Source organism: Episyrphus balteatus, chromosome 1 (assembly GCF_945859705.1).
Source record: "Episyrphus balteatus chromosome 1, idEpiBalt1.1, whole genome shotgun sequence".
NCBI classification, from domain to species: domain Eukaryota; kingdom Metazoa; phylum Arthropoda; class Insecta; order Diptera; family Syrphidae; genus Episyrphus; species Episyrphus balteatus.
In genome coordinates this window covers 166,892,688-166,907,162 of record NC_079134.1, presented here as the reverse complement: position 1 = coordinate 166,907,162, position 14,475 = coordinate 166,892,688, and the positions used below count along the sequence as shown (strand labels likewise).

The following is a 14,475-nucleotide window of genomic DNA, read 5'->3' as shown; positions in this document are numbered from 1 at the left end:
CTTTTTTTCAAGCAGAACAATTTTTAAAAAAATTTCTGATCTATTTCATAACTTATTTTTTTTAAATATCAGTCGTAGAAATCAGTCTTAAGAATTTTTTTTTTCAAAAAAAATTCTAAAAACCATAGGTAATATGAAAAAATACTGAGCGTAGAAAAAAGATATTAGTACTAGTCGAAAGGTACTACTTTAATCCTTCATTTGGAACCAAAATTGTTTTTCTAGGTTCTATAATTCGGGTGCTATGAAAAATTGTTTCAAAAATATCCGATTTTTTTTATTTTTCCGTCCCAAACTTCAGACTGAAATATCTTGAAATAACCAAAACCAATTTTGAAAATATTTAACTCAATTATAGAACTTTATATAAGCTTTCATTTGATACTAGTTTTGTCGGTGTACGTCCTGGGTCATGTGCTTTCACCACTTTAACCCTTTCGAATCCAAACTATGAAAACAAATATTAAAAACATTTCTTTCAGTACTATCGTGTCAAAAACATCACAACTAAGAAAAATTAATAGCAAAAAGATATTTTCCAAACTAATAAAAAGCAAAACTAATGTGTTACTTTCATGTTGCATGTAAATAACATGCACTATCTATGACCACCAACAAAAGCTGGACAACTGAGAAAATAACTTTTTATATAACAATAATTTAAAATTTTAGCAAAAAAAAGAAATGTGAATTTCGGTCCCTTTTTCGATAAAAAAAATAAAAGTATGATATTTTACTATTTTTACTTGCGATATAGGTACTAGTATAGGTACGGTGACCATCCGTCCCGGTTTACCCGGGACTGTCCCGTATTTCTATAGCTTGTCCCTGGTTTTTATTCAGGAAACCCGGGACGTATCAGTGTCCCGTATTTTGTAATGTGTCCCGTGATTGTCCCGTATTTCAACATTCTCTGATTTTTGTATTCAAAAATTGTAATTTCATTACTTTATACGAAAAACAAGAAAACAGTGGTTGAAAAATAAAAGTTTTTTTTTAATTTTTCGAATAAAAGCATTAGTTTTTAAAAATTCTTCATAAATTATAATTTAATTCCAGCTTGTTTTTGTCAGTTTGGAAAGCTACACTAATATAAGTCGAATAATGAACAACATATGAATGAGAAAGAACCCAGCTAAATTTCAAAACTTTTAAGGACAGTTGAATTCCATATTACAAAATTTCAAAATCATTTAAAATAAAATTAAAATGTTAAAAAACAGCTCTCACAATTTTAATAAAACAATTTTTTTCAGAAGTTATTAACATTTCCTATTATAAAACCGTTTTCTTGATTTTTGACTTCCTCGTAAACGACTTAAATGATTTCAACGAAAATGTTTGTTTAAGCATTTTATTTTATTTTATTTTATTTTATTTTATTTTATTTTATTTTATTTTATTTTATTTTATTTTATTTTATTTTATTTTATTTTATTTTATTTTATTTTATTTTATTTTATTTTATTTTATTTTATTTTATTTTATTTTATTTTATTTTATTTTATTTTATTTTATTTTATTTTATTTTATTTTATTTTATTTTATTTTATTTTATTTTATTTTATTTTATTTTATTTTATTTTATTTTATTTTATTTTATTTTATTTTATTTTATTTTATTTTATTTTATTTTATTTTATTTTATTTTATTTTATTTTATTTTATTTTATTTTATTTTATTTTATTTTATTTTATTTTATTTTATTTTATTTTATTTTATTTTATTTTATTTTATTTTATTTTATTTTATTTTATTTTATTTTATTTTATTTTATTTTATTTTATTTTATTTTATTTTATTTTATTTTATTTTATTTTATTTTATTTTATTTTATTTTATTTTATTTTATTTTATTTTATTTTATTTTATTTTATTTTATTTTATTTTATTTTATTTTGTTTTATTTATTTTATTATTATTTTTTTTTTTTTTGATAAAACAAAGTTTTCAAAACGATCCAACAAATTTTTTACTGGTCCCGGGTTTCACTTTTAGAAATATGGTCACCGTAAGTATAGGGCAAGTTTAGGATTCGTAAAAAAAATCGAACTCGAGATAACAATTTTACATGACATTAAGATGATGGAGAATGCCAAAAAAGTGGGTCCGGCAATTCTGTCTGTCTGTCCGTCTGTCTGTCTGTCTGTCTGTATGTACCTCGAGCTACAGCCTAAACTATTCGAGTGATTTTGTTCAAACTTGGTAGTTAACAGTTTTGGGTGATTCCCTAGAGGACTAATTCAAATTTTTTTTTTTAGGACCAAAACTAACGGTATCTGTCATATAACGGAAATAGAAAAGTTAATTTTTTTCAAAAACGGCTCTAACGATTTTGATTAAAATTTTTGAGTGTAATATTACACATAAGAGCCAACTTTCGATATAAAAAAAATTTTTTTTTTACCTTTATTAACGGTACCTGTCATAGAACGGCTTTTTTTATTTATGAATATCTCGTTCAAGACCACCCCGATTTCAACGAAAATTTTTATACAAAAGCAATTAGGTGAAGGTGATATTAAAATTTTAGAAAGTTTTCAAAAACCTCATTTTTGGATTTTTAAAAAATATTTCAAATTTTTTTTTTGAAAAATCAATTTTTTGAAAACGGGTTAATGAAAAATTTCGAAATTTCGTTTTTATGCGTAAATAAATTATTTCTTCAAAATGGCATACCAACTTTTTTTTTGAAAAATGTAAGAAAATTTTTATATATAAAAAATTATTTTTTTAAAAAATGGCTCTAACGATTTTCGAAAAATTTTTTCCAAAAATTCTTTTTTACACAAGAAGTAAACATGCATACTTGGTTTTTGTGAAAGGTCATTTAAAACGGTATTTAATTAATTATAAAAACAGATTTTATTTTTTTAATTTCTTGAAAATATCAAATTTTAAATTTTCTTAATTTTCTTGAATAAAAAGCTTTAACATTAGAGTAACTTTAAGCATAAGAGCAAGTACGTGCGACCCCAGTCGTGCATTTTATTTTGTAGGTACTTATCCAGTAACTAGGCATTATTATCTTTCAATTAACCCATCGAAACCTAAACAATTATTTAATGGAATATTTTTTACGAATTTTTAAATATATACTACATGACAGTAACGCTGGGACTGAAAGGTTTAAAATAGGTATAAGGATATCCACAATAAGGTGATTCTCACTTAAACTAAGTTAAATTTTAGGTTAACTTCATCTTATTTTAATGTGAATTTTCATGAGATAGCACTCGCCTAGTGACCCAAAAGTTGTAGGTTCAATCCCCAGTAGATGCCAGTTCTTTTTTTTTATTAAAATGTTTCCACATAAAAATAAGATGATCTCCCGCTTAAATTAAATGGGAGATCATCTTATTTGCGCATTCAAGATATTAATGTGATTTGTCACCTTATTTTAAGGCGGACGTAATCTTAGCAAAAAACCATGTAAAAATCCGCTTAATTTTATGTGGTCTTTTTTCTGCGTGTAATTCTTCAATTAATCGTTCTTTAGCTTTTTGATCCGCCTGAGACGCTCCTTCTAAGTACTGTCTATCTTAATTTGTTCTTGTATTTATACTATACTATACACTATCCGTACCTAAAAACATCCAAATGAATTTCGAATTAATTTTATTAATAAATCCATAACTTACCAAATAGTCTTTAAAATACAGCACTTAAAACCGCTTATCATTCAAAAAAGCTTCTCTTTGCCAATGCGGAAACCCAATCTCAATTTTTAATCGGTAAATCACGACCGCCCGCCGCAGTCTTGAAAAAGTCTCACATATTCAATAGTGCAACCTCATAAATCTTTAAGTATCAAATCGCTTTATTATTTAGCACATCCTCCCAATGTATAGAACCGGGACAAACAGCCAAGCATATATGTACCAGTACGTAAATATATTATGGAGGCTCAACTGAACTGTAACACGGAAAAGGATACTCATAGAGTCCATTGAAATTTGCGGCACCCGCAACAAAAAAAAATTGCTTCCTCGTAATGAATTACCTTCTAAATCCAACCAAGTGATTCTAAAAATGCAAAAGCTCTATATCCTTTTGCTTATACTCTAGCAAACTAGCCATGTGGCAATTTATGAGGCTATATCCTTGGCATGCATTCTTTTATTACCCACAATTTCCGTTTTTTTTTTTTTTTTTGAAAAAAAACAGTCAACCCAGAATATAGAGGCGAAGATGTCTACCCACATGGAGGAGTCCTTCTTTTTCAAAACTTGTTACCGCAATACCACAAAGGATACTCCCTCTCAAAAGCAAAAGTAATAAAGACAGTTTTGTGATTTTTATGACATCGAATCCTTACAGATGGATTTTCAGTTTGCTCATCTTTTTTCCGATGCGGTATAAAAAGATGAGAGACGATCCTTTTTTTTTTGTCCTAGGACGTTATTAAAACCAATAATACGCCTAATATGAAATATGGACCTCTTACCTCTAAAACATAGTCAAGAAAAATAGTTGTCTGTATATGACTTTTGTTGTATAGACGACATCCAAATGGAAATTCTTTTGCCAGATTTTTCAACGAAAAATAGTATCCTTGCTCCAGTGCACACTTAACTCATGAATAAATCCGCCGCAATCCTTGAGAGAGAAGGATATAAGACAAAATAACAAGAAAAAATTTATATGAAGCATATAAAAGTCCATTTCTGCTATGGTTATATATATACTAATGTGATTAAAAGAAAAATTCCAATGTGCGGGAAAACAATAAACGAAAAGGATTTGTCCCCGGCAAATTAATGATGGAACCTGTCAAAGGACATTTTTGTCCATCTAGCATAATTATTCAGGTTTTTTTTTTTTCTTTTCTCTTAGTCAGAGAGTGGATTTTTATCTTGTATTTCTTTTTATTTTTTTTTATTTTTTTTTTTTCCCTAGATTTATAAGGAAAAGTTTAGCTCATAAACAGGATAATGGTCGACATCATTAATCAATGTAATCCTATTTATAAGAAACCAGTGAGCGCGCACTGATTATATGGAAAAAGGATAAAAATTGTAGTAGTTTGTGCGGTGAGGATGATGCGGAATTTCATTTTTTCTACTTCTTCCTCTGACTGCAATTTCTTCGTGTGTCTTGATTGGAAAGACTAAGGACACAAAAGCAACTATTTAATTTCATCAGGACTAAAGAGATTTTCTTTTTTGAAGGATGAGAATGAGATACTTAAATAATTTTGGAGAAGGATGGAGAAGGACGAAGAATGTTAAAAAATATGCAAGTTGTCTCCTGAGAAATTCCTTCAAAGAAGGAAAATTTTAATTCCAACTCATGCAATTTTTTAATAAAAAAAAGCTTTAATTTTACTCTATTTTAGTTTTCTTCTTCCGACACAAACCAATCATAAACTTAAATACAATTTTGATAATCTTGTAAATAATATAAATCACAGCCAATAAAAATCCAATAACATCAAGTGACATCAATTGGAATGCATTCAAATGAACAGCAGGACTTTGCATATGAGGAGCACCACGATGTCTCAGGACATATTCCACCCAAAAGACAGCAGTTTCCCTCGCTGTCATTGGGCGATCTTTGTAGAGTTTTGCAAACCTTCGAACATTGTTGGTATATTTTTGATTTGTCAAAACTTCTTTAACAGCTTTGTCTAAACCCTCCTCGTTAAGAGTTTGATAGTCCAACAATAATCCAAAACCATCTTTAACAACACTTTCCATATTAGCCGATTGATCAGCAAACAGCGGAATACCAACCATTGGTACACCATGATATTGGGACTCAACAACACTACCTAGGCCACCATGGGTAACGAATAGTTTGACATTTTTATGATTCAAGACATCATCCTGAGGTAACCAGCTTTTGTAAACTATGTTTGGTGATGTACCAGGTAATTCGGAATCACCCCATTTCCAGAGAACAGTTTGTGGAAGTTTCGATAGGACATCAAAGATGATTTTGACTTTTGAGCTTTCTAAACTACTTGCTTTTACGTTTGATCCAAAACTGAAGTAAACAACTCCGGTTTTGGTTGAATTGTCTAAAATGGCTTTTATATCCTGAAAATAGTTATAACAATAAACGGCTTTAGTTCTAAAGAAAAATAAGTTTTTTTTACCTCAGGTAATGGATCTGGTTTTTCTTTGATTTGAATTCCTCCAATTTCTACCATAGCCGGGACATTTGGACGAATCGGTGTTTGACTAAAGTGATGATTCGTCAAAACTAGCGAAACGTTTTTCCTTACTTGGTCAAAAGTTGGATATTTATCTGGCGGGAACAGCTTTCTGAAAAAAAAAATTTTGTAAAAAATGATGTCTTCAACAACCACACAAATATTTTTGGTATGTGAAGTTGTATGCGCCAAATCAATTGAAAGTTGTAAGTAAGAATTTCGTTCACTGTACTAAAATTAACTAAAACCTTCTAAAAGCTAAAATATTGAAAATCTGAAAATAAACACTAGGCTGTGCCATTTTGAGGCAACTTTCGTTTTTCAAATAAAAAACAGGCTCAATATTTTCGAAAATATGAAGCAAATAATCTCTCAAAAAATGAGCTCTTAATATTAATATTTAGAGGTGCCTTTTTCTAATTTTCTATTTTTCATATAAATAACATGGGAAAAAATCATTTTTTGTTCTAATTTTTGTAACTTTGCAATAAGGCATTGTAAAAATTAACTGTAATATTATTCTTATGGTAAATTGAGCGCTTTACAAAATATCTTTCAGAAATTTTTTCATAGAGTGAACCCATTTGAATTTATTCAAACTTAAAGTTCAAAATAAATGAAATTATGACTTGTTTGGGTAAACTAATACTGATTGATTGAACTTTTTTTTTGCCACAAGAACTAAGATATACTTTTCTAGTGGTTTTTGGGTTGCTGAATGATTTTGTTCCCATGTTATTTATAGAAAAAATAGAAAATTAGAAAAAGGCACCTCTAAATATTAATATAAGAGCTCATTTTTTGAGAGATTATTTGCTTCATATTTTTGAAAATATTGAGCCTGTTTTTTATTTGAAAAACGAAAGTTGCCTCAAAATGGCACAGCCTAATAAACACTGTAAAGCAAAGTTTTTTTTTTTTCAAAAAAATATATTTTGGCAATCAAATGCAAGACTAGGTCCCATGTTCTTGGTCTTATGGTTTAAGTAACTCAAATTTTAAGACTTTTTACTGAACAAAATTATGGAAATTTATACATATTTCGATTTTTTAAGGATTTTCGTTCGTTTTTAAGGATCGTTCCAAAAAGATAAAAAAAAAATTGACTGGGCCACCCTAACAATTTATAGGTATGAAAAATAGATGTTGGCCGATTCTCAGACCTATCCGATAAGCACACAAAGTTTCATAAAAATCGGTCCATCCTTTTCGGAGGAGTTTTATAACAAACACTGCGACAGGAGAATTCTATGTATTAGATATGTAAAATTTTTCTAACATTTTATGATTGTATCCCATTTTTAGGGGTTGGGTTCGATATCCCTTTTTTTTCAAATCCAATGTGTTTTCTAGAGAATCACTCAAACTCGTTTACTTCAAAGTTTGAAGAAAAACGATCCAGTAGTTAAGGCTTTAGATCGAGTTTCATACCGACAGACAGACAGAATTGCCGGACCCACTTTTTGGCAACCTCAAACCTCAATCGATTCAAGTTGTCTGTAGAACATCTGTCTCACAAAAATTTCAACTCTTAAACAACTTATCACATACTGACCAAGATTAGATATTGACTGTTTTGTACAAAACATTTCTAGTACTCACTTATAAGCAGCCTCTTGATACCAATAAAACACATTGCCCATGAATAAGTCTTCGGCAATATTCATAGCGAAAAAGTTCTTAAATCTATCCACAAAGCCCATAGGTTGTTTGACTCCAAGAAATAAACTCGGTACATAACTTGCTTCGTTTGGATTGCCAACTAGTTCGTTGGTCACACTATTAGTTTGGATCACAAATGAGACCACAACAGGACACTTAAAATGTGCTCCAAGACCCAATACCAGATCATTCATTAAATATCCAAGAATGACAAGATCAAAAGATTCTTCATCCATAAGTTTCTGCATTTTTGGTTGATTTATGGTTTTCACGGCGTAGTTTGTCAAGAAGTCAGCAATTTCTGTGATCTTTTTATACCATGGTGGTGGATTTTTAATATCTTCTGCTATCATATGTTCAATCCCGGGCGGAGAGTCTAGTTGAATATGACGGAATTTATGATTTTTCGTTACTAAAGGAATAGTTGTTGCCACTGTGACGTCATGTCCAAGTTCTACCAAGGCATTAACAATTGCAGTGTGAATGATTAAATGACTTTTTGATGTTGTCGAAAATAAACCGAGAATTCGCGCTGAATCAGTGTTGGCAATAAGCGTAGTTAATATGCAAAATGCACTCACTATTGCCACAAAGCGTGACATAACTCGATGAAAGTGGTGTTGATAGTTTGGCGAAAATTTTGAAACTGCTTTGCTAAGTTTTGAAGGAATATCCCGATGTCATTGGCCTTATCGTTGTTTGCGAGTTTTAATATTCAGATAAACTGCTTTAACTATCAACTTAAACTTAATCTTCATTGATACGAATTTATGATATGAATTTACGTGTGTGTGTGTGTGTGTGTTCACAAATCTCAGAAAAACAGTCCAAGAAATTGAAAAAAAAAATATGATAAGTCATTCGATGCCTATGAAGAAAAAACATCGATACATCGATAAACACACTTGCCTCTAATTACTTTATTTTGATAGGTAGGTACTTCGATACTTTAAATCACGAAAAATCAATTAATCGAGTAAACATTTTGTATGGAATGACATTTTACGTAATTTCTTGGCTGATTTGGAGGAGAATTAAAAATTTCTGAAAACATTCTTCGTTCAATTAAAAATACTCTTCTGTAAAATCCAGTGTTTTCGTGCTTTTTATTTAACTTTAACCTTAACTCTTAACAAATTTTAATCTACTTTACTTTTCTTCTTCTGACATAAACGAAGCATAAACTTAAATACAATTTTGATAATCTTGTAAATAATATAAATCACAGCCAATATAAATCCAATAACATCGAGTGACATCAATTGGAATGCATTCAAATGAACAGCAGGACTTTGCATATGAGGAGCACCACGATGTCTCAGAACATATTCCACCCAAAAGACAGCAGTTTCTCTCGCTGTCATCGGTCGATCTTTGTAGATTTTAGAAAACCTTCGAACATTGTCTGTGTACTTTTTATTTGTCAAAACCTCATTTATGGCGTTGTGGAAATCTTTCTCAGTCAAGGTTTGGTAATTCACGGATAATCCAAAGCCATCCTTAACAACACTTTCCATATTTGAATGTTGTTCACCAAATAACGGAATACCAACCATTGGCACCCCATGGTATTGGGCCTCAACAACACCACCCTGACCACCATGAGTGATGAAAAGTTTAACATTTTTATGATTCAAAATATCATCCTGAGGTAACCAGCTTTTGTAGACTATATTTGGTGATGTTCCGGGGACTTCTGCATCACCCCATTTCCAGAGAACAGTTTGTGGAAGTTTCGAAAGAACATCAAAGATGATTTTGACTTTTGAGGTATCTAAGTTATGGCCTTGAATGTTTGATCCAAGACTGAAGTAAACAACTCCGTGTTGGGTTGAATTATCTAAAATGCTTTTTATATCCTGGAAAATAACAAATCAATAGATTAAACGACTGTCAAGGAAATTAGGTGTTTTATTTACCTCAGGTAATGGATCTGGTTTTTCTTTGATTTGAATTCCTCCAATTTCTACCATAGCTGGGACATTTGGACGAATTGGTGTTTGACTAAAATGATGATTTGTCAAAAGTAGAGAAACGTTTTTTCTTACTTCGTCAAAAGATGGATATTTATTTGGCGGAAAGTATGTTCTAAAAAATAAGATAATACAAAATTTTTCTAAAAAACGAAAATAGTCTTAAATTGTACCTTAAAAAAGTTGAAGGTTTGTTATAATGTAGGTATCTAGGTATGTAAGAAAAACGACCTGAAAATATTTGAGCTTGGTCAGAGATTGTGACTATGGATTAGATACTTTCTTTAATTCTTATTTTTAAACTTCTTCTAGCCTAGAGTTAAGTTTAGGAAAGTACATATAAGCGGGAATGAGCAGTTGACCATCGCTGCTTTGGACTGATATACCAATAAATGTGTCAAACGCGTTATTGGGCTTGAATCCGAAATTTGGAATGACTGATATGGGATCGCTGAGAACTGAGATGTTTGAAAATGTACTCTTCATCTTGGATCTTCAACTCATCGCTGGACCAGTCTAAGGTGGTGTTAATTGAAATTTAATGTGCGAAATTGTAGAAATCAAAGTGTGGCTACCAAGTTCCCTTAGAAATAAGAAAAGAAATATATTTTTGATAAAATCTTCCTCCGTCATGCTATATTGATCTAATCGTTGGGTGATCGTTTAAGTTAGCAATAAAACTTTTTAAGTCAATGATAATTTTTTTTAATTCCCTATCAATCAAAAAATGAAGATAAAAATACTTACGAAATTTCTTTAAAAGATTTCTCAGTAGGTATATTAAATGTGGGAAGTAGATAAATGTTTCCCGGACAGCTACGGATACAAATTAAAATGGGTTTGATGTTACCACAATATACTTTTAGGTGCACGAAATCAATGGTCTGAACTCTGAATGGATGGAAACAACTTTTTGAGAATCGGTTTCATCATAGTCCACCAAGAACGTTGGTCGGCGTCGTTTTCAGGTTATATCATGGCATCACATTTGGGAACTTATTCCAGATTATACTAACTTCGGAGCAAAAAAGCACAAGGTGCTTAGCCGTGTCCGATTCCTTGATATATAGTACTCCAAAGACACTTGGCGTTGTTTGCACTTGAAACCAAATACCAAACATGCAACATCTATATTTGTGCGTCAAGATAGCACCCACACAACGAAATTTACAAAATCTGGGTAAGCAGATACTTGTTTGCTTCAATTTTGAATTTTTTGCTCTAACTTACCTAGTTAGTCAAACGTTTGTAGGTGCTATATTGACGTCAAGACTAGGGGTATGCTAAAGAGCGATAGCAGTGAGCAGCTTATAAAAAGAGCAGCTTCAAATAGATTCCATTTAATCACTCTTTTAATAACAGTTAACGCCGCAAATTCTTCTTTAAATTTCTTCCTGATTTGAAATATGATTGAAAATATGAAATACAAAAAAAAAAAAAATAAAAGGAAAGTGACCGTTTTTGAATTTTAATAATAAGACATAACTCCTTGAATGCCTGACACAATTGTATTTCAAAATGAACTTTCTGTTTCGTCATCATCATTGTAATATTTTCTCTGCATCTCTGCTTTTTCATAGTTTCATAAATGCTTACAAAAAAGCTGAACAGAACTAGTGATGGGAACTATCGAATAAAAACTATCAAACTATCGATAGTTGTAAAATATTCATTCATTCGATAGTTTTAAATCATTCATTCATTTAGTTACTATTTTCATTCGAATAGTTTTTTCATTCGATAGTTTGGTTACTATTTTCATTCGAATAGGTTTTTCGTTCGATAGTTTGGTTACTATTTTCATTCGAATAGTTTCTTTTATGCGATAGTTTTTTCATTCCAATAGTTTTTTTAAACGATAGTTTTTTCATTTGAATAGTTTTTTTATACGATAATTTTTATTCGATAGTTTATTCGATAGTTTTTATTCCAATAAATAAATGAATGAACTATTATAGCACAAATCATTCGATAGTTCCCATCACTACTTTTCAATATTGCATATTTTAATATTGTTGGTGTTGCCGTTGTAATAAAATATTTTTTTTTTTGCGTTTGAAATAACCTTCAAGGTGTTTGCTTTTTGCAGTCTCCCTCACTCACATAAAAAGACAATCTTTTGATATCATTTAAGTTATGAAATTTAATAAAAGTCAAAAACGAAATAACTTGAATTAAAAAAAAACAACGTTTGAAAAAAAAAAATCATCAAAATCGTAACTTTAAGGCCAAGTTGCCTAGTAGTTTGCTTAAGTTACTCCTCTAATAATAGAACTTTACATATGTTTTTTATCTAAATACCTACATATTTTTGTTTACTATAAAATCTAATCAATTCAATATTTTGTTGCTGATTCGATATCAGTTAAAATTCATGTTTAAACAAAAGCCAATGCCTTATTTTATCTGATGCCAAACAATTAAATGTTAATGAAAACTTTAAATAATCACTCATTGAACATTGCTACATAGATCAAAATTGATAAAAAAAAAAAAAGAAAACAAGAGAGCCAAAGAGAGCTAATCTCCTAAACAATATGATGAAATTCAAATTTTCTTCTAAAAAAAAACTCTTATCTATTTCACCATCACTCAATTATTAACTCAACAAATCAAAAATGTTACCACTCAAATTGAGGATTTAAATGAAATCACATAAAAAGCAGAGTACTGTTGCTCTAGAACTGAGAGTTTGAAAAATTCAATTGATAGATCGTAACGCTTCGGTTAGACCTCTTCGAACTTAGTAAAATAATGAGTAAATTCAACGAAGATGAATTACATCCTCCAAGTTGGATGGATGATAAATTTTTTGCAAAAGTTTTGAAGAAATGTGAAAAAACTGATCAAATTTTGGTGCGTTTTACTTTTCAAATCTAGTGTTTATTAATTTTTATTGAATTTTCTTTTTTTAATAAAAGGTTAAAGAAGTGAAAATATCACCAGCATCAGCTCAAGGTGATCATTATGCAAGTGTTATGTTCAGAGGAAATGTTACTTATGAAACAGAAAAATCTAAATCAAATTCAAAATCCCTGATTATCAAAACCATGCCAGAAATGGAAGGCACTAAAATGGATATGTTTGGAGAATCGTACATTTTTGAAACAGAAATTTCCATGTATTCAGAAACAATACCAAAATTTCAAGCTGAATTAAGGAAAATTGGTGATCAAACAGTATTGGGAGCAAAAGTATTGTACCACTCTCTGATACCAAGGAAGGTGATAATTTTTGAAGATATCTGTCCGAAGGGATATCAAGTGTTACGAGGCAGAAACGTCAGCATGGAAGAAGTCAAGTTAGCATTTTTGAAACTTGCCAAATGGCATGCTGTGAGCTATAAGCTTGCTACTGAAGGCGATACTTCAATTACTAGCCTTAAGGAAAGTTTTTTGGCATTTAAAGATATCGAAGAAATGCCATTTATGGTTACAGGAATTGAAAATTTCATTAATAAAATAGACACAATTGATGATCTAAAACAATATGTACCGAAATTGCGTGCAATACAAAAAGATGTACTGAAACGCTCAATAAATTCAACAAAAATAGCTCAACAAAAAGGATCAAAAGGAGTTTTCGTATTGTGTCATGGAGATTTCCATCGAAAGAATATGATGTTTAAACATGATTCGAGTGGTAAAATTGAAGATGTTATGTTGATTGATTTCCAAGTTAGTTATTACGGACCTGCAATATTGGATGTTTTTTATGGAATGTATATGCTCGCAGATGAAAATATACGATTAAATCATTACGATGAACTAATTTACTACTACAGTTCAAATTTAATTGAGACTTTGAAAAAGTTGAAATTCCATGGAGAAATACCAAAAATTTCTGATTTCTTTATTGATATTTTAAGACATAGGCATTGGGAGTTATTCTTGATGACAACATTATTGCCAATGTGGATTGCATTTGTAACTGGTGATTTAAATCCTGATGATATTATGACATCCGAAGAATCAAGAAAAAATCTTTATGGGAATGAAGAATATATCAACGAAGTTAGGAGACTTTTGCCTAAAATGTATTATAGAGGATATTTGGAATAAATAGAAATAAAAAATTATTTTGTAAATAGAAAACAGTAAAATTCTTCTTATTTGAAGTCAGTCATAAAATGCTGATCCTTGTTGATCGACACATTTATTTCCTTGTATTAGGTACTCACTGCGAAATGGACAGAAACTTTTATACTCTTCGAAACCAAATAAAATAATAATAAAAATTTATTATGAAACAAGACTCGCAATCTTTAGGTAGGAACTCTTTTTCATTTGAAAATATAATTTATCCATCCAATTGTTCTCCAAACTTTATGTTTTAAAATAAAAAAATACAAAATACGTATATAATTTGAAATCTAAAACATTTACTCAAAATCGACTATTATTTCAAAACTTTATCAAATTGTATTAAAATAAGCATTGATGTTAACAAATATTGACCCATCATAAGCAAGCATCGATTGTCCAAATAAAATAAGCCACATGCTGAATATTTTACTTTGTCAGCATCCAGATAAATAGAAAATTGTTCAACCTAGTCAAAAAGGAAAATAAGTCAATACTAAGTGATGGGAACTATCGAATAAAAACTATCGATAGTTGTTGTTAAATATTCATACATTCGATAGTTTGAAATCATTCATTTAGTTACTATTTTCATTT

The 14,475-nt window shown here is 29.7% G+C and overlaps 1 protein-coding gene across 1 annotated transcript in view; it reads right to left on the bottom strand.

Moving 5' to 3' along the window:
- Positions 1 to 5,325: 5,325 nt before the first annotated feature.
- LOC129912079 (uncharacterized) overlaps positions 5,326 to 14,475 on the bottom strand; it is a 31,415-nt gene continuing 22,265 nt past the window's right edge. Inside the window, exons 5-9 of the mRNA XM_055990191.1 lie at positions 9,743 to 9,911; positions 8,977 to 9,682; positions 7,764 to 8,199; positions 6,105 to 6,273; positions 5,326 to 6,045 (exon numbers count right to left, since the gene is read on the bottom strand). Coding sequence (XP_055846166.1) covers positions 5,326 to 6,045; positions 6,105 to 6,273; positions 7,764 to 8,199; positions 8,977 to 9,682; positions 9,743 to 9,911 — 2,200 coding nt within the window. The remainder of the gene's footprint in view (positions 6,046 to 6,104; positions 6,274 to 7,763; positions 8,200 to 8,976; positions 9,683 to 9,742; positions 9,912 to 14,475) is intronic.